General features: G+C 49.4%; 1 protein-coding gene across 2 annotated transcripts in view; it reads left to right on the plus strand.

The window, feature by feature from the left end:
- Positions 1 to 18,551, plus strand: part of LOC139544236 (metal transporter CNNM4) — a 35,303-nt gene extending 16,752 nt beyond the window's left edge. The window contains exons 5-7 of one of the 2 annotated variants that reach the window (XM_071351140.1): positions 5,064 to 5,160; positions 17,149 to 17,324; positions 17,529 to 18,551. In XM_071351140.1, the coding sequence (XP_071207241.1) occupies positions 5,064 to 5,160; positions 17,149 to 17,324; positions 17,529 to 18,158 (903 nt within the window). In that variant the 3' untranslated portion in view covers positions 18,159 to 18,551. Of the gene's footprint in view, positions 1 to 5,063; positions 5,161 to 10,038; positions 13,040 to 17,148; positions 17,325 to 17,528 lie in introns of those variants that run through there. The other variant, XM_071351141.1, reaches the window with a different exon arrangement.

An 18,551-nucleotide genomic window follows, 5' to 3' on the forward strand; every position in this document is an offset into this window, starting at 1 on the left:
CGCACACAGAGGGAGAGAGGGAGGCTCGCACACAGAGGGAGAGAGGGAGGCTCGCACACAGAGGGAGAGAGGGAGGCTCGCACACAGAGGGAGAGAGGGAGGCTCGCACACAGAGGGAGAGAGGGAGGCTCGCACACAGAGGGAGAGAGGGAGGCTCGCACACAGAGGGAGAGAGGGAGGCTCGCACACAGAGGGAGAGAGGGAGGCTCGCACACAGAGGGAGAGAGGGAGGCTCGCACACAGAGGGAGAGAGGGAGGCTCGCACACAGAGGGAGAGAGGGAGGCTCGCACACAGAGGGAGAGAGGGAGGCTCGCACACAGAGGGAGGCTCGCACACAGAGGGAGGCTCGCACACAGAGGGAGGCTCGCACACAGAGAGAGGCTCGCACACAGAGGGAGGCTCGCACACAGAGGGAGGCTCGCACACAGAGGGAGGCTCGCACACAGAGGGAGGCTCGCACACAGAGGGAGGCTCGCACACAGAGGGAGGCTCGCACACAGAGGGAGGCTCGCACACAGAGGGAGAAGGGGGGGAGTCTCGCACACAGAGGGAGAAGGGGGGGAGTCTCGCACACAGAGAGAGAAGGGGGGGAGTCTCGCACAGACGGAGAGAGAGAGGGAGGCTCGCACAGACGGAGAGAGAGAGGGAGGCTCGCACAGACGGAGAGAAAGAGGGAGGCTCGCACAGACGGAGAGAGAGAGGGGGAGGCTCGCGCGGAGAGAGAGGGAGGCTCGCGCGGAGAGAGAGGGAGGGAGGCTCGCACAGAGAGAGGGAGGGAGGCTCGCACGGAGAGAGAGAGGGAGGGAGGCACGCACGGAGAGAGAGAGAGAGGGAGGCTCGCACACAGAGAGGAAGGGAGGCTCGCACAGACGGAGAGAGAGGGAGGCTCGCACAGACGGAGAGAGAGGGGGAGGCTCGCACAGACGGAGAGAGAGGGGGAGGCTCGCTCGGAGAGAGAGGTAGGGAGGCTCGCACAGAGAGAGGGAGGGAGGCTCGCACAGAGAGAGGGAGGGAGGCTCGCACAGAGAGAGGGAGGGAGGCTCGCACGGAGAGAGAGAGGGAGGGAGGCTCGCACAGAGAGAGAGAGAGAGGGAGGCTCGCACACAGAGAGGGAGGCAGGCTCGCACACAGAGAGAGAGGGAGCGAGGCTCGCATAGACGGAGAGAGGGGGAGGCTCGCACAGACGGAGAGAGAGGGGGAGGCTCGCACAGACGGAGAGAGAGGGGGAGGCTCGCTCGGAGAGAGAGGGGGAGGCTCGCTCGGAGAGAGAGGGGGAGGCTCGCTCGGAGAAAGAGGGGGAGGCTCGCTCGGAGAAAGAGGGGGAGGCTCGCTCGGAGAGGGAGGGAGGCTCGCTCGGAGAGGGAGGGAGGCTCGCACAGAGAGGGAGGGAGGCTCGCACAGAGAGGGAGGGAGGCTCGCACAGAGAGAGGGAGGGAGGCTCGCACAGAGAGAGGGAGGGAGGGAGGGAGAGAGAGAGAGAGAGAGAGAGAGGGAGGCTCGCACAGAGGGAGAGAAAGAGAGGGAGGCTCGCACAGAGGGAGAGAAAGAGAGGGAGGCTCGCACAGGAGAGAGAGAGGGAGGCTCGCACAGGAGAGAGAGAGGGAGGCTCGCACAGGAGAGAGAGGGAGGCTCGCACAGAGGGAGAGATAGTGGGGAGGCTCACACAGAGAGAGAGAGAGAGAGAGAGAGAGAGAGAGAGGGAGGCTTGCACAGCGAGAGACAGAGGGGGAGCCTCACACAGAGATAGGGGGGGTAGAAATGAAGCACACAGTGAGCTTGGAGGGGAGAGGGAGAGGCTCACAGCTACACGCAGAGAAAGAGGGAGAGGCTCACAGCTACAGACCGAGAAAGAGGGAGAGGCTCACAGCTACAGACCGAGAAAGAGGGAGAGACTCACAGCTACACGCAGAGAAAGAGGGAGAGGCTCACAGCTACAGACAGAGAAAGAGGGAGAGGCTCACAGCTACAGACAGAGAAAGAGGGAGAGGCTCACAGCTACAGACCGAGAAAGAGGGAGAGGCTCACAGCTACAGACAGAGAAAGAGGGAGAGGCTCACAGCTACACACAGAGAAAGAGGGAGAGGCTCACAGCTACACGCAGAGAAAGAGGGAGAGGCTCACAGCTACAGACCGAGAAAGAGGGAGAGACTCACAGCTACACACAGAGAAAGAGGGAGAGGCTCACAGCTACACGCAGAGAAAGAGGGAGAGGCTCACAGCTACAGACCGAGAAAGAGGGAGAGACTCACAGCTACACACAGAGGAAGAGGGAGAGGCTCACAGCTACACGCAGAGAAAGAGGGAGAGGCTCACAGCTAAACGCAGAGAAAGAGGGAGAGGCTCACAGCTACAGACAGAGAAAGAGGGAGAGGCTCACAGCTACACGCAGAGAAAGAGGGAGAGGCTCACAGCTACACACAGAGAAAGAGGGAGAGGCTCACCGCTACACACAGAGAAAGAGGGAGAGGCTGACAGCTACACACAGAGAAAGAGGGAGAGACTCACAGCTACACACAGAGAAAGAGGGAGAGGCTCACAGCTACAGACAGAGAAAGAGGGAGAGGCTCACAGCTACACGCAGAGAAAGAGGGAGAGACTCACAGCTACAGACAGAGAAAGAGGGAGAGGCTCACAGCTACACACAGAGAAAGAGGGAGAGGCTCACAGCTACACACAGAGAAAGAGGGAGAGGCTCACAGCTACACGCAGAGAAAGAGGGAGAGGCTCACAGCTACACGCAGAGAAAGAGGGAGAGGCTCACCGCTACAAGCAGAGAAAGAGGGAGAGGCTCACCGCTACAAGCAGAGAAAGAGGGAGAGGCTCACAGCTACACACAGAGAAAGAGGGAGAGGCTCACAGCTACACATAGAGAAAGAGGGAGAGGCTCACAGCTACACACAGAGAAAGAGGGAGAGGCTCACCGCTACAAGCAGAGAAAGAGGGAGAGGCTCACAGCTACACACAGTCACTTTAGTGTCATTTTCATTAACACAAGAATCACATCCCTGCTTAAGTTGGCACTGTGCTACTTCAGGCAGACACACACACATTAGTCTCCTCTGACTGCAGACCGATAAAGCCTTCTGTGTATGCCAAGCCCACAGACACATACACACTGCCCCACAGAGCACATCACTAAATCACAGCCTGGATTACTTCTCCCTTAGTGGCAGTCAGGCCAAGGTTACAAATCCCCCTTCCTGCTGTTTCGCTGGGGGGATTACCCAGATCACCCTGGGGCAGAGATCAGGGCGATGAGTCTTAAACGAGTCTTGGTTTTCCCATCAGTCACTTCATCACGCCTGTCAGTGTGGGAGGTTTGGATTTATTTTCTGAGCAAGGTCAAAGCACTACCAGTGTACATACCATAGCTTACCACAATCCACCAAAGACAATACATCAACACAACACAGACTTACCTAGGCTTTGCCCTCAGAACCCAATCCCCCTGTGTGTGTGATACTCTGTTGTTGACACACAAGGTGACACTGCAGATACACTGACAGCAACATGAGCACAGCTGCTCTGGTACCACCATTCAGGAAGGTGTGTGTGTGGGGGGGTCATCTCCAGGAGGTCATTGGGATCACTGTACAACCTATTTTTCCTGACTAAAACTATGACAAAAACAAGATGAGATGCCCTTGGAAAAAATGATACCCATTACAAATTACTTTTCATTTTAGTCAATGAAAATGTCACGAAGGGAGAATACCATATGAGACTAATGGACAGTTCATTTGACATGAAGCTCCCTTTTCATTTCATGCAGAATATTTCATGTAATCCTCTCGTTGGTCTGATTGAGCTGTTCCGCCTGTCTCTCCTGCACAGTTCCCAGGAGGTCACTTCAGTCACTTGTCAATCTTTTGAACTGATGTGAAGCCAGGACCCTTCACTTCTAACTAACCTCAACTAGAAACAGTGTTTACCCTCTCTCTTTCTGTCATGGAGGATATTTCTGCTTTGATCACACCAGAAGCTGTGTGTTATTCATTCATCTGTGTTGCCTCTCTCTCTCTATGCCTTTCTTCCTATGGGGAAAACGATAGCTATACTAGGAGTACAGTAATACTTCTGGGACTTCTGGAAACGCTTACCCCACCCCCCCCCTAACGGGTATGATGGGAAGAAAATCTGAATTGTTAATTGTTTAACCTGTAGCCAAGGCTTTATAGCCTGTGTGGTTAATTGTGGCTGGCGTTGGTTACAATCTGCCACAATATCAATGTTGCCAGGTAATTTTTACGAGGCCAAGTTGGACTATCTGAATGTGAACGTGATGGAAGTTAGAGGTTGCCTAAATATTCATTAGTTAATAGGAAAAACATGCACTGATTTTATGTGACTAAAATGTCTTTGACTAAAACTAGACAACATTTCTCCAGAGTTTTAGTCGACTGATAATAACTAAAACTAATGAAGGATGAAATGACTAAAATGTGACAAAGACTAAAAGGTATTTAAAGACTAAAACGAATAGCTGCCAAAATGAACCCTGATTGGGATGTGTTGAGCCAGGGCGCGTTGACATTAAACCCTCAGAGTGAGACGCTGGAGCCTCAGCATGCACACCTGCACTGTGATATAATATTGATGAGATTGCCAGGGTTTTCTTTTACCCTGTTAGGAGAGCTCAAAGAAACGTAGCAGATAGATCAGACATCACTCTAGCAGTAGAAATAGAATAATAAGAATCCATAATTATCATGTTATAATAATCCCATAAATCCATAATCCTGGGCAGAAATCCTATCAGATGCTCAGGCTTAACTTGACCGTGTAAATCATGCATGGAATATTAATGTAGTTAAGATTCCGGCCTTTGTGGGTCGATCAGTGATCACACAACACTGAAACAGTAGACACTGTATGTCTCTCTGGGTGTGTTCATGTGTATGACATGAAGGTAGGTACTTACACACTGATGAATGCTCTTGAAGTTTTACTGCACATACTCCAGGTGTACTCATCAGTGTGCGGGTACCTATCTTTATTTGGGTCACTGGGTGTGTGTACGTTACTGCGTACGTTACTGTGTACGTTACTGTGTATTCCTCAGGGCCGAGTGGAGGTGGAGGCTGGAAACGAGAACATGAAGTTTGAGACAGGACCCTTCTCATACTATGGAGTCATGGCACTTAGCACAGCATCACTGGGTGAGCACACACACACACACACACGTAGTGTACTGTATACAGTATATGATCAGACAAAAGACAAGCAATGCACACATACAAACTGTCAAGACAAACACAAAACCTCTCTCTCTCTAACTTTTATATTATATTCTCTCTAACTTTCTCTGTCAAACACAGTGGCAGGAACACAAACAATAAACTTGGTTCAGACAGTATTTCTGTTTTTCTAGTGTGGTTATGTTTTATTTCTGAAACACCAGCTTCACTGACCAACATCCATAAATGTTCAACTCCAACACACACACACACCAGAGTAGATAGTGCTGCTACTAGCACTGTCCACAGCTCACAATGAGGTGTGTGTGTTGGCAAAACTCCCAATGAGGTGTGTGTGTGTTGGCAAATCTCCCAATGAGGTGTGTGTGTTGGCAAAACTCACAATGAGGTGTGTGTGTGTTGGCAAAACTCACAATGAGGTGTGTGTGTGTTGGCAAAACTCACAATGAGGTGTGTGTGTGTTGGCAAAACTCACAATGAGGTGTGTGTGTGTTGGCAAAACTCACAATGAGGTGTGTGTGTGTTGGCAAAACTCACAATGAGGTGTGTGTGTTGGCAAAACTCACAATGAGGTGTGTGTGTGTTGGCAAAACTCACAATGAGGTGTGTGTGTGTTGGCAAAACTCACAATGAGGTGTGTGTGTGTTGGCAAAACTCACAATGAGGTGTGTGTGTGTTGGCAAAACTCACAATGAGGTGTGTGTGTTGGCAAATCTCCCAATGAGGTGTGTGTGTGTTGGCAAATCTCCCAATGAGGTGTGTGTGTGTTGGCAAAACTCCCAATGAGGTGTGTGTGTGTTGGCAAAACTCCCAATGAGGTGTGTGTGTGTTGGCAAAACTCACAATGAGGTGTGTGTGTGTTGGCAAAACTCCCAATGAGGTGTGTGTGTGTTGGCAAAACTCCCAATGAGGTGTGTGTGTGTTGGCAAAACTCACAATGAGGTGTGTGTGTGTTGGCAAAACTCCCAATGAGGTGTGTGTGTGTTGGCAAAACTCCCAATGAGGTGTGTGTGTGTTGGCAAAACTCCCAATGAGGTGTGTGTGTGTTGGCAAAACTCCCAATGAGGTGTGTGTGTGTTGGCAAAACTCACAATGAGGTGTGTGTGTGTTGGCAAAACTCACAATGAGGTGTGTGTGTTGGCAAAACTCCCAATGAGGTGTGTGTGTGTTGGCAAAACTCCCATGCAGCCCCACAGGAGGCTGCTGAGGGGAGGACAGCTCATAATAATATCCAGAACTGTGCGAATGGAATGGTATCAAACAGCTGGAAACCATGTGATCCCATACCACTGATCCCGCTACAGTCATTACCACGAGTCCATTCTCCCACCAGCCCCCTGTGGTGTGTGTGTAATCACCTATGTCTTAGGAGATCCAACAGAAGACAGAAATGTGATCTACAGATGATGTATTAAACAGGTAGAAGGAAACACACACCATTGTCACCCTTAAAGGAGGAGGGGAAGGTGTTGATGTGCCAGTGACTAGGGTGGGGTGTGTGTGTGTGAGAGGACTTAGTTGGCAGGAAGGTGATGATGCCACAGGGCTGGAACTGTGATACCAACTATTGGTAGTATCGGAACTTAACGTGCGACACACAATCCCTGATACAGAGAGCAGTGTTTAGTCCCACATGAGCTGGAGTTGTTGAAATAGGAGATAAATGTATCTTGGAAACCAGATCTCTTTATAAACACTGCTTCCACCTAGTGGTCAGATACCAGTATGACCAGCAGCCTCCCTTAAAGATTTGACAATATAATCAGTGTACTGAGAGTCATAAAATGGAATTAAGTTAGGCTTTCTATGCTGTCAGTAGTGTAACTAGTCCTGTAGATGGCGCTACACATTCAGACATTAGCAGAGTAGGTTCTGGTTGTCGAAAGCCTTTTAAAGTTAAACCCAAATATTACTGTTACAGGACAAACGGGTTCTCTCTCCCTCTGTCTGTCTAATATCTCTCTCTCCCTCTGTCTGTCTAATATCTCTCTCTCCCTCTGTCTGTCTAATATCTCTCTCTCCCTCTGTCTGTCTAATATCTCTCTCTCCCTCTGTCTGTCTAATATCTCTCTCTCCCTCTGTCTGTCTAATATCTCTCTCTCCCTCTGTCTGTCTAATATCTCTCTCTCCCTCTGTCTGTCTAATATCTCTCTCTCCCTCTGTCTGTCTAATATCTCTCTCTCCCTCTGTCTGTCTAATATCTCTCTCTCCCTCTGTCTGTCTAATATCTCTCTCTCCCTCTGTCTGTCTAATATCTCTCTCTCCCTCTGTCTGTCTAATATCTCTCTCTCCCTCTGTCTGTCTAATATCTCTCTCTCCCTCTGTCTGTCTAATATCTCTCTCTCCCTCTGTCTGTCTAATATCTCTCTCTCCCTCTGTCTGTCTAATATCTCTCTCTCCCTCTGTCTGTCTAATATCTCTCTCTCCCTCTGTCTGTCTAATATCTCTCTCTCCCTCTGTCTGTCTAATATCTCTCTCTCCCTCTGTCTGTCTAATATCTCTCTCTCCCTCTGTCTGTCTAATATCTCTCTCTCCCTCTGTCTGTCTAATATCTCTCTCTCGCCTCTGTCTGTCTAATATCTCTCTCTCCCTCTGTCTGTCTAATATCTCTCTCTCCCTCTGTCTGTCTAATATCTCTCTCTCCCTCTCTGTCTGTCTAATATCTCTCTCTCCCTCTGTCTGTCTAATATCTCTCTCTCCCTCTGTCTGTCTAATATCTCTCTCTCCCTCTGTCTGTCTAATATCTCTCTCTCCCTCTGTCTGTCTAATATCTCTCTCTCCCTCTGTCTGTCTAATATCTCTCTCTCCCCCTCTGTCTGTCTAATATCTCTCTCTCCCTCTGTCTGTCTAATATCTCTCTCTCTCTCCCTCTGTCTGTCTAATATCTCTCTCTCCCTCTGTCTGTCTAATATCTCTCTCTCCCTCTGTCTGTCTAATATCTCTCTCTCCCTCTGTCTGTCTAATATCTCTCTCTCCCTCTGTCTGTCTAATATCTCTCTCCCTCTGTCTGTCTAATATCTCTCTCCCTCTGTCTGTCTAATATCTCTCTCTCCCTCTGTCTGTCTAATATCTCTCTCTCCCTCTGTCTGTCTAATATCTCTCTCTCCTCTGTCTGTCTAATACCTCTCTCCCTCTGTCTGTCTAATATCTCTCTCTCCCTCTGTCTGTCTAATATCTCTCTCTCCCTCTGTCTGTCTAATATCTCTCTCTCCCTCTGTCTGTCTAATATCTCTCTCTCCCTCTGTCTGTCTAATATCTCTCTCTCCCTCTGTCTGTCTAATATCTCTCTCTCCCTCTGTCTGTCTAATATCTCTCTCTCCCTCTGTCTGTCTAATATCTCTCTCGCTCTGTCTGTCTAATATCTCTCTCGCTCTGTCTGTCTAATATCTCTCTCGCTCTGTCTGTCTAATATCTCTCTCTCCCTCTGTCTGTCTAATATCTCTCTCGCTCTGTCTGTCTAATATCTCTCTCGCTCTGTCTGTCTAATATCTCTCTCTCGCTCTGTCTGTCTAATATCTCTCTCTCCCTCTGTCTGTCTAATATCTCTCTCTCCCTCTGTCTGTCTAATATCTCTCTCTCCCTCTGTCTGTCTAATATCTCTCTCTCCCTCTGTCTGTCTAATATCTCTCTCTCCCTCTGTCTGTCTAATATCTCTCTCTCCCTCTGTCTGTCTAATATCTCTCTCTCCCTCTGTCTGTCTAATATCTCTCTCTCCCTCTGTCTGTCTAATATCTCTCTCTCCCTCTGTCTGTCTAATATCTCTCTCTCCCTCTGTCTGTCTAATATCTCTCTCTCCCTCTGTCTGTCTAATATCTCTCTCTCCCTCTGTCTGTCTAATATCTCTCTCTCCCTCTGTCTGTCTAATATCTCTCTCTCCCCCTGTCTCTGTCTAATATCTCTCTCCCTCTGTCTGTCTAATATCTCTCTCTCCCTCTGTCTGTCTAATATCTCTCTCTCCCTCTGTCTGTCTAATATCTCTCTCTCCCTCTGTCTGTCTAATATCTCTCTCTCCCTCTGTCTGTCTAATATCTCTCTCTCCCTCTGTCTGTCTAATATCTCTCTCTCCCTCTGTCTGTCTAATATCTCTCTCTCCCTCTGTCTGTCTAATATCTCTCTCTCCCTCTGTCTGTCTAATATCTCTCTCTCCCTCTGTCTCTGTCTAATATCTCTCTCCCTCTGTCTGTCTAATATCTCTCTCTCCCTCTGTCTGTCTAATATCTCTCTCTCCCTCTGTCTGTCTAATATCTCTCTCTCCCTCTGTCTGTCTAATATCTCTCTCTCCCTCTGTCTCTGTCTAATATCTCTCTGTAATCGTGTTCTCTGTGTATAATGTGTATGCATGTGCTATATGCTGTGTGCTGTACTGCTGCCTACATGTCAAACTGTGTCCAACTCACATCAGTGTCTGATGTCACTCAGTTAAGCCCCTACCATTGGTCTGTCTGCCTCCAATCTGACAGCAGGCCTTCGTTGACCTTTGAAAATGATGAGTCACTCAGGGCGAAGCTGATATTGCACCCTATCCTCAATGTAGTGCACAAATTTAGGCCGGAGCCCTATGTGGCTAACCCTGGCCAAAGTAGGGTTAACTATAGTATTCCCTACTATAGTAGGGAATAGGGTGCCATTTTAGACACAGACTTAATGTATTGTTCACTAAATGTATATGATGTATAGAGGTGATCATGTCAAAGTGCTCTGTGAAGGAGAAAGGTTTGTGTGTCTTCAGGTCAGTCTGGGCGAGAGAGGCAGATTTAACTCCTACAGTGCTGTTACTGCCTACCGATGAGTAAACGAGAGCATCTCTCTCTCCCCCCCTTCTGCCCACCCCTCTCTCAGCCGTCACTCCCCCTCTTTCCCCCTCAGTGGCGTCCCCCCCTCCACGACGCCTCTCCCTTAAGAGATTCTCTCTGTTCTCTCGCTTTCCAGGTAAAGAACCAACCACCCTAAGGGGCGGGTAACATGGGGGAGGGGGGTGGGGTCAGTTTATATGCCAAAATCACATTTAAGTTTCCCTCCCATCATCCTCTTCTTCAGAGCCCTATTCCAGCAAGTACAACCTGATAGACAAACAGCGTGGAGATCCTATACCTTACATACAGGGGCAGTTAAACTAATTGCCTGTTGTTTTTTTGTTTTAAGTAGAGTAAAACACTAAAACATTTTAACTCCCAAACGACTCTTAACTCCCAAGATCTATTCCTTCTCTGCTGGTTTTATTCCCTCTGGAAACCAGCAGTTACAAAGGTTTAGTAATCTAATCAGGCCCTCAAACCTCTAATGCTTTTCTCCAGAGCTTGATAGCAGACTCACAGTAGCCTGGTCAAACCAGACTGAACGCTGCAAAAAATATACAAATTGTCTAAACATTGAATGGCGGTCGAGATAACAGTCAGCAGCACTAATGCTAGTTAATAACTCTATTTCAGCATAACTCATATCTACGCTCCACTACACTCTCAGTGGAGTGGGATGGTATTGAATTATTCATGGTTTGGTGGACAAGCCGCTCCTCTGCAGTCATCTCTCACTAGGAGTGACTGAGTGATGTGGTGCAGTTCTTACTCTGCCCGGTAATTGCGGATGCTGACAGCTGAGCCCTATACAGTATGTGATGCTAACAGACCGTGTGCCACATCAGGTCACATTAGTGGGTTTGTCCCCAGTCAGCAGGACAGAGCAGAGGAGCCTGGGACAACATTACTCAGTTTAGTACCGTTGACGGGTCCTATTCCAATAAGGTTAGGATTTACAAGTTATATATTATGCATCTTTCCTTTCTTCCTTGGTTTCTTCCTTGGAATAATAGCTTATCTACTTTCCTCAGTAGTGGTTTCACCAACCTTATGTTAGATCAGTAACGTGGAAGGGAGGAAGTGTGGAAGATAGGACAGTAGGGAGGAAGTATGGAAGGTAGGGCAGTAGGGAGGAAGTATGGAAGGTAGGACAGTAGGGAGGAAGTATGGAAGGGAGGACAGTAGGGAGGAAGTATGGAAGGGAGGACAGTAGGGAGGAAGTATGGAAGATAGGGCAGTAGGAAGGAAGTGTGGAAGGGAGGACAGTAGGGAGGAAGTATGGAAGGGAGGACAGTAGGGAGGAAGTATGGAAGGTAGGGCAGTAGGGAGGAAGTATGGAAGGTAGGGCAGTAGGGAGGAAGTATGGAAGGTAGGGCAGTAGGGAGGAAGTATGGAAGGGAGGACAGTAGGGAGGAAGTATGGAAGGTAGGGCAGTAGGGAGGAAGTATGGAAGGGAGGACAGTAGGGAGGAAGTATGGAAGGGAGGACAGTAGGGAGGAAGTATGGAAGGTAGGGAGGAAGTATGGAAGGTAGGGCAGTAGGGAGGAAGTATGGAAGATAGGACAGTAGGAAGGAAGTGTGGAAGGGAGGACAGTAGGGAGGAAGTATGGAAGGGAGGGCAGTAGGGAGGAAGTATGGAAGGTAGGGCAGTAGGGAGGAAGTATGGAAGGGAGGACAGTAGGAAGGTAGGACAGTAGGGAGGAAGTATGGAAGATAGGGCAGTAGGGAGGAAGTGTGGAAGATAGGACAGTAGGAAGGAAGTAGGGAAGGTAGGACAGTAGGGAGGAAGTAGGGAAGATAGGGCAGTAGGGAGGAAGTATGGAAGGTAGGGCAGTAGGGAGGAAGTATGGAAGGTAGGGCAGTAGGAAGGAAGTGTGGAAGATAGGACAGTAGGGAGGAAGTAGGGAAGGTAGGACAGTAGGGAGGAAGTAGGGAAGATAGGGCAGTAGGGAGGAAGTGTGGAAGGAAGGGCAGTAGGGAGGAAGTATGGAAGGAAGGGCAGTAGGGAGGAAGTATGGAAGGTAGGGCAGTAGGGAGGAAGTATGGAAGGTAGGGCAGTAGGGAGGAAGTATGGAAGGAAGGGCAGTATGGAAGGTAGGGCAGTAGGGAGGAAGTATGGAAGGAAGGGCAGTAGGAAGTAGGTGTGGAAGATAGGACAGTAGGGAGGAAAAGTATTTTCATGCATTTGGAGCAGGGTCAGGGACTTGAGTGATGAGTGATACCAATTTCTTTGGACCTTTGGAACTGCTGGACTACACAGTACAGATTGAGGAAAAGGAAGGAATATGGAAGGAACTTGCTGGATGGGGCTCTAGGTGGAGCCACTGCTCCACTGCACTACCTCTCATCTCTGACCTTTAACCCCTGACCCCTTCTACCTAGTTGCCTTAACCACTGGTCTAGGTTCAGATGTTTTCTCATTGACCTACTGGTTACATTTTGGGTAATCTGATCCTAGATCTGTGGTTAAAGGCCATCTTCTACCTTGCGCCACTACTACCTGATCCTGTCACTAGCATTGAATTAGAGTTCTATGATCACTGCTCTACTTCTGACCCTCCCTACTTCCTATAACTAATAGTTCCCTAGACCATTCCCCTAGGCACTTGTGTAGATCTAAAAAGAGTAGATGGGTACAGGCAATACGAGGCCAGTTTGACCCAGTCTACCCAAAGACAAGGTGGGCCTATCCAATGTTTTCAGAAGTGTGCCTAGAAGGAACGAGCTACACACTCCTTCACCCCACCTCCCCTAACCAACACACATACACTCATAATGTCCAGACCCCTTCCCCCTCCCGCCAAGCCAATCAGAGCCTCGTTTGCATGGCAGGCAGATCCCAGGGCCATGAAAACTCAAGGAGATCAAACGCCACAGAATGCTGGTTGTTGATTGGTAGCCATGATGCCATCACCCTTGGTCCTGGCTGTTGATTGGTCCCCATCACTCCCGATCCGTATATAACCACTTCCTCCTCTAATCATCAGTCAATCATACCCAACCTGTGTCTTTGTGTTTCCTTATGTTTGTGTTGCATATATATACAGTGGGGCAAAAAAGTATTTAGTCAGCCACCAATTGTGCAAGTTCTCCCACTTAAAAAGATGATAGAGGCCTGTCATTTTCATCATAGGTACACTTCAACTATGACAGACAAAATGAGAAAATCACAATGTAGGATTTTTAATGAATTTATTTGCAAATTATGGTGGAAAATAAGTATTTGGTCACCTACAAACAAGCAAGATTTCTGGCTCTCACAGACCTGTAACTTCTTCTTTAAGAGGCTCCTCTGTCCTCCACTCGTTACCTGTATTAATGGCACCTGTTTGAACTTGTTATCAGTATAAAAGACACCTGTCCACAACCTCAAACAGTCACACTCCAAACTCCACTATGGCCAAGACCAAAGAGCTGTCAAAGGACACCAGAAACAAAATTGTAGACCTGCACCAGGCTGGGAAGACTGAATCTGCAATAGGTAAGCAGCTTGGTTTGAAGAAATCAACTGTGGGAGCAATTATTAGGAAATGGAAGACATACAAGACCACTGATAATCTCCCTCGATCTGGGGCTCCACGTAAGATCTCACCCCGTGGGGTCAAAATGATCACAAGAACGGTGAGCAAAAATCCCAGAACCACACGGGGGGACCTAGTGAATGACCTGCAGAGAGCTGGGACCAAAGTAACAAAGCCTACCATCAGTAACACACTACGCCGCCAGGGACTCAAATCCTGCAGTGCCAGACGTGTCCCCCTGCTTAAGCCAGTACATGTCCAGGCCCGTCTGAAGTTTGCTAGAGAGCATTTGGATGATCCAGAAGAAGATTGGGAGAATGTCATATGGTCAGATGAAACCAAAATCTAACTTTTTGGTAAAAACTCAACTCGTCGTGTTTGGAGGACAAAGAATGCTGAGTTGCATCCAAAGAACACCATACCTACTGTGAAGCATGGGGGTGGAAACATCATGCTTTGGGGCTGTTTTTCTGCAAAGGGACCAGGACGACTGATCCGTGTAAAGGAAAGAATGAATGGGGCCATGTATCGTGAGATTTTGAGTGAAAACCTCCTTCCATCAGCAAGGGCATTGAAGATGAAACGTGGCTGGGTCTTTCAGCATGACAATGATCCCAAACACACCGCCCGGGCAACGAAGGAGTGGCTTCGTAAGAAGCATTTCAAGGTCCTGGAGTGGCCTAGCCAGTCTCCAGATCTCAACCCCATAGAAAATCTTTGGAGGGAGTTGAAAGTCCGTGTTGCCCAGCAACAGCCCCAAAACATCACTGCTCTAGAGGAGATCTGCATGGAGGAATGGGCCAAAATACCAGCAACAGTGTATGAAAACCTTGTGAAGACTTACAGAAAACGTTTGACCTCTGTCATTGCCAACAAAGGGTATACAGTAATCCCTCGTTTATCGCGGGGGTTACGTTCCGAAAATGACCCGCGATAAGTGAAATCCGCGAAATAGAAAACTTTTTTTTTTTTTACAATTAGCAACTATTACATGTATACAAATACAGTGACTCACGTGTAGGCCGTTTCGTCGACATTATGGGTTTAGGAGATGTTCGAAATTACAAGATAATTTGGCCAACTTAATGTAAATTTGCCAAGCTGTTTTATGTACGTACACATAACTGCACGAGACGACAAAATGATAGCACAATTCGTAGCATGTTTTGATACAAGAAGCGGGAGTGAGTTTTTAGCGAATCAGAATGCAGAGCACAATGCACCAAAAAAAAAAAAAAAATGCATTATGAAAATCCGCGAAATAGCGAATCCGCGATAAGTGAACCGCGAAGTGGCGAGGGATCACTGTATAACAAAGTATTGAGATAATCTTTTGTTATTGACCAAATACTTATTTTCCACCATAATTTGCAAATAAATTCATTAAAAATCCTACAATGTGATTTTCTGGATTTTTTTTCTTCTCATTTTGTCTGTCATAGTTGAAGTGTACCTATGATGAAAATTACAGGCCTCTCTCATCTTTTTAAGTGGGAGAACTTGCACAATTGGTGGCTGACTAAATACTTTTTTGCCCCACTGTATATATACCTGTTGCTGTTCAGGCCTATATTATAAGTGTGTGTGTGTGTGTGTGTGTGTGTGTGTGTGTGTGTGTGTGTGTGTGTGTGTGTGTGTGTGTGTGTGTGTGTGTGTGTGTGTGTGTGTGTGTGTGTGTGTGTGTGTGTGTGTGTGTGTGTGTGTGTGTGTGTGTGTGTGTGTGTGTGTGTGTGTGAGAGAGAGAGACACATGGCTGTAGTGGCCGCTGACGTTGGTGCGTATCATGTGTGTCTGCATGCCTTTGTGTTGTGTGTCCACTAACCTCCAGCATCCATCCAGTGATTTATACCACACTGTGGTGTCTCCCTAACTTCATCTGTGTCTGAATTACTGCTGTCAGAGCCATGAGATTCTACTCTACAATCATGCTCTCCTCTGTTCTCCTCTCCCCTGTTCTTCTCTCCCCTGTTCTTCTCTCCCCTGTTCTCCTCTCCTCTGTTCTCCTCTCCTCTGTTCTCCTCTCCCCTGTTCTTCTCTCCTCTGTTCTGCTCTCTTCTGTTCTCCTCTCTTATGTTCTCCTGTCCCCTGTTCTCCCCTGTTCTACTCTGTTCTCCTCTCCCCTGTTCTCTTCTCCCCTGTTCTCCTCTCCCCTGTTCTCCTCTCCCCTGTTCTCTTCTCCCCTGTTCTCTTCTCCCCTGTTCTCTTCTCCCCTGTTCTCTTCTCCCCTGTTCTCCTCTCCCCTGTTCTCCTCTCCCCTGTTCTCCTCTCCCCTGTTCTCCTCTCCCCTGTTCTCCTCTCCCCTGTTCTCCTCTCCCCTGTTCTCCTCTCCCCTGTTCTCCTCTCTTCTGTTCTCCTCTCTTCTGTTCTCCTCTCTTCTGTTCTCTTCTCCCCTGTTCTCTTCTCCCCTGTTCTCCTCTCTTCTGTTCTCCTCTCCCCTGTTCTCCCCTGTTCTCCCCTGTTCTCCGCTCCCCGGTTCTCCCCTGTTCTCCCCTGTTCTCCCCTGTTCTCCGCTCCCCTGTTCTCCTCTCTTCTGTTCTCCTCTCTTCTGTTCTCCTCTCTTCTGTTCTCCTCTCTTCTGTTCTCCTCTCTTCTGTTCTCCTCTCTTCTATTCTCCTCTCTTCTGTTCTCCTCTCCCCTGTTCTCCTTTCCTCTGTTCTCCTCTCCCCTGTTTTCCTCCCCCCTGTTCTCCACTCTTGTTCTCCTCTCCCCTGTTCTCCTCTCCCCTGTTCTCTTCTCTTCTCCCCTGTTCTCTTCTCCCCTGTTCTCTTCTCCCCTGTTCTCCGCTCCCCTGTTCTCCCCTGTTCTCTTCTCCCCTGTTCTCCTCTCCCCTGTTCTCCGCTCCCCTGTTCTCCCCTGTTCTCTTCTCCCCTGTTCTCCTCTCCCCTGTTCTCCTCTTTTCTGTTCTCCTCTCCCCTGTTCCTCTCCTCTGTTCTTTTCTGTTCTCCTCTCCCCTGTTCTTCTCTCCTCTGTTCTCCTCTCCTCTGTTCTCCCCTGTTCTCCTCTCCTCTGTTCTCCTCTCCTCTGTTCTCCTCTCTTCTATTCTCCTCTCTTCTATTCTCCTCTCTTCTGTTCTCCTCTCTTCTGTTCTCCTCTCCCCTGTTCTCCTTTCCTCTGTTCTCCTCTCCCCTGTTTTCCTCCCCCCTGTTCTCCACTCTTGTTCTCCTCTCTTCTGTTCTCCTCTCCCCTGTTCTCTTCTCTTCTCCCCTGTTCTCTTCTCCCCTGTTCTCTTCTCCCCTGTTCTCTTCTCCCCTGTTCTCTTCTCCCCTGTTCTCTTCTCCCCTGTTCTCCGCTCCCCTGTTCTCCTCTCCCCTGTTCTCCTCTTTTCTGTTCTCCTCTCCTCTGTTCTTTTCTGTTCTCCTCTCCCCTGTTCTTCTCTCCTCTGTTCTCCTCTCCTCTGTTCTCCCCTGTTCTCCTCTCCTCTGTTCTCCTCTCCTCTGTTCTCCTCTCCTCTGTTCTCCTGTGTTCTCCTCTGTCTGTGCACGTGCATGCATGTATGTGTTTACCTAACGTGTGTGTGTGTGTGTGTGTGTGCATGCATTCATGTGGGTGCGAGTGAATGTGTGTGTTCTTGTGTGAATGTGTGTAGGTGTATTATCCCAAGCTCACCCTCTCTCTCCCTCTCCGTATCCCAGAGTTCCGTTCTCCTACTCACAGCAGTGGTCTGAACCGCTCGGCGTCGCTGAGCTGCACTGAGCGTGGCGCTCCCGGAGAATGCAGCTCGGTAACCGCTAGCAACACGCAGCTCACCACCTGCCAGTACACACCAGACTTCTACGTACGGGCTCTTACTGACCTGCAGTATGTCAAGGTAACACTCTCAACTTTAACCCCTGACCTTGACTTTTAACCTGCTTATAACTCTACATATATCTTAGTCACCTTCATGCTGACAGCACTATTCTGTCTAGTAGTCGCACATACTTGGGTGAGGGTTTGTTTTTTAACAGGGCCTTGGTCTCTCTATACTCTCTCCTCCTCCTAACACTCTGTCGCTTTCTTCTCCTCTCCTCAGATCACTCGTTCCCAGTACCAGAACGGTCTGCTGGCGTCCAGGCTGGACAGCACCCCCCAGTCACCCGAGGGGAGCCACCCCCACCTGGACAGCACCTCCGCATCCCTGCCCCCCATCACCACCCCAGCCCTTCCCCGCACCCCTCTCCCCTTGGCCACCCCACCCTTCAAACACCCCCTTGCCATCCCACAGCCCACCCCTCCTCCCACCGACCGTACCCCCTTACCCCAAACCACCACCCCCACCCAAGTCAATCCACGCCCGGCCCAGCCCCTGCCCCAATCTACCCCTCCTTCCACAAAAGGCACATCTCTGCCCAAGACAGCCCCTTCCCCCTTCTCGGGTGCACGCACCCCTCACCCACCTCCATCTTCCTCATCATCCTCTCTCCCCCACCTGCCGCATCCCCTCACCTCGCTCCCCCCCAAACCCCTCCCTTCGGCGAGGCCAGGGGGGGAGAATGGGCCAGGTGAGATGACCTCTCTGCTCTCTGAGCAGCTGCAGAACTGCCTGGGTGGCACACGCAGGCCCAGCTACCCACAAACACACACACAACACCCTCACACACACCAACACCCGCACACACATGTGCACACCATCAGTCACGCACACACCGAGAGCACCATCTGACAACTACCCCTGCGGGGGGTTTGTTAAGATGTGTTAAAATACATACACACACACATTCCGTTCTCAAGTTGTGTTGGCCCTGACTGACACTATCCCTGGAGCACTGGAGGATTCTAAGGAGCAAGGTGCATTATGGGAATCCTCCTGTCCCCTATCCTCCCTCCCTCCCTTGTCCCCTATCCTCCCACTCTTCCCTGTCCTCCCACTTTCCCCTGTCCCCTATTCCTCCCACCCTCCTCTGTCCCCATCCTCCCACCCTCCTCTGTCCCCATCCTCCCACTCTCCCCTGTCCCCTATCCTCCCACTCTCCCCTGTCCCCTATCCTCCCACCCTCCCCTGACCCCTATCCTCCCACCCTCCCCTGTCCCCTATCCTCCCACTCTCCCCTGTCCC

The sequence above is a fragment of the Salvelinus alpinus genome, chromosome 18, assembly GCF_045679555.1.
Source record: "Salvelinus alpinus chromosome 18, SLU_Salpinus.1, whole genome shotgun sequence".
NCBI lineage: Eukaryota > Metazoa > Chordata > Actinopteri > Salmoniformes > Salmonidae > Salvelinus > Salvelinus alpinus.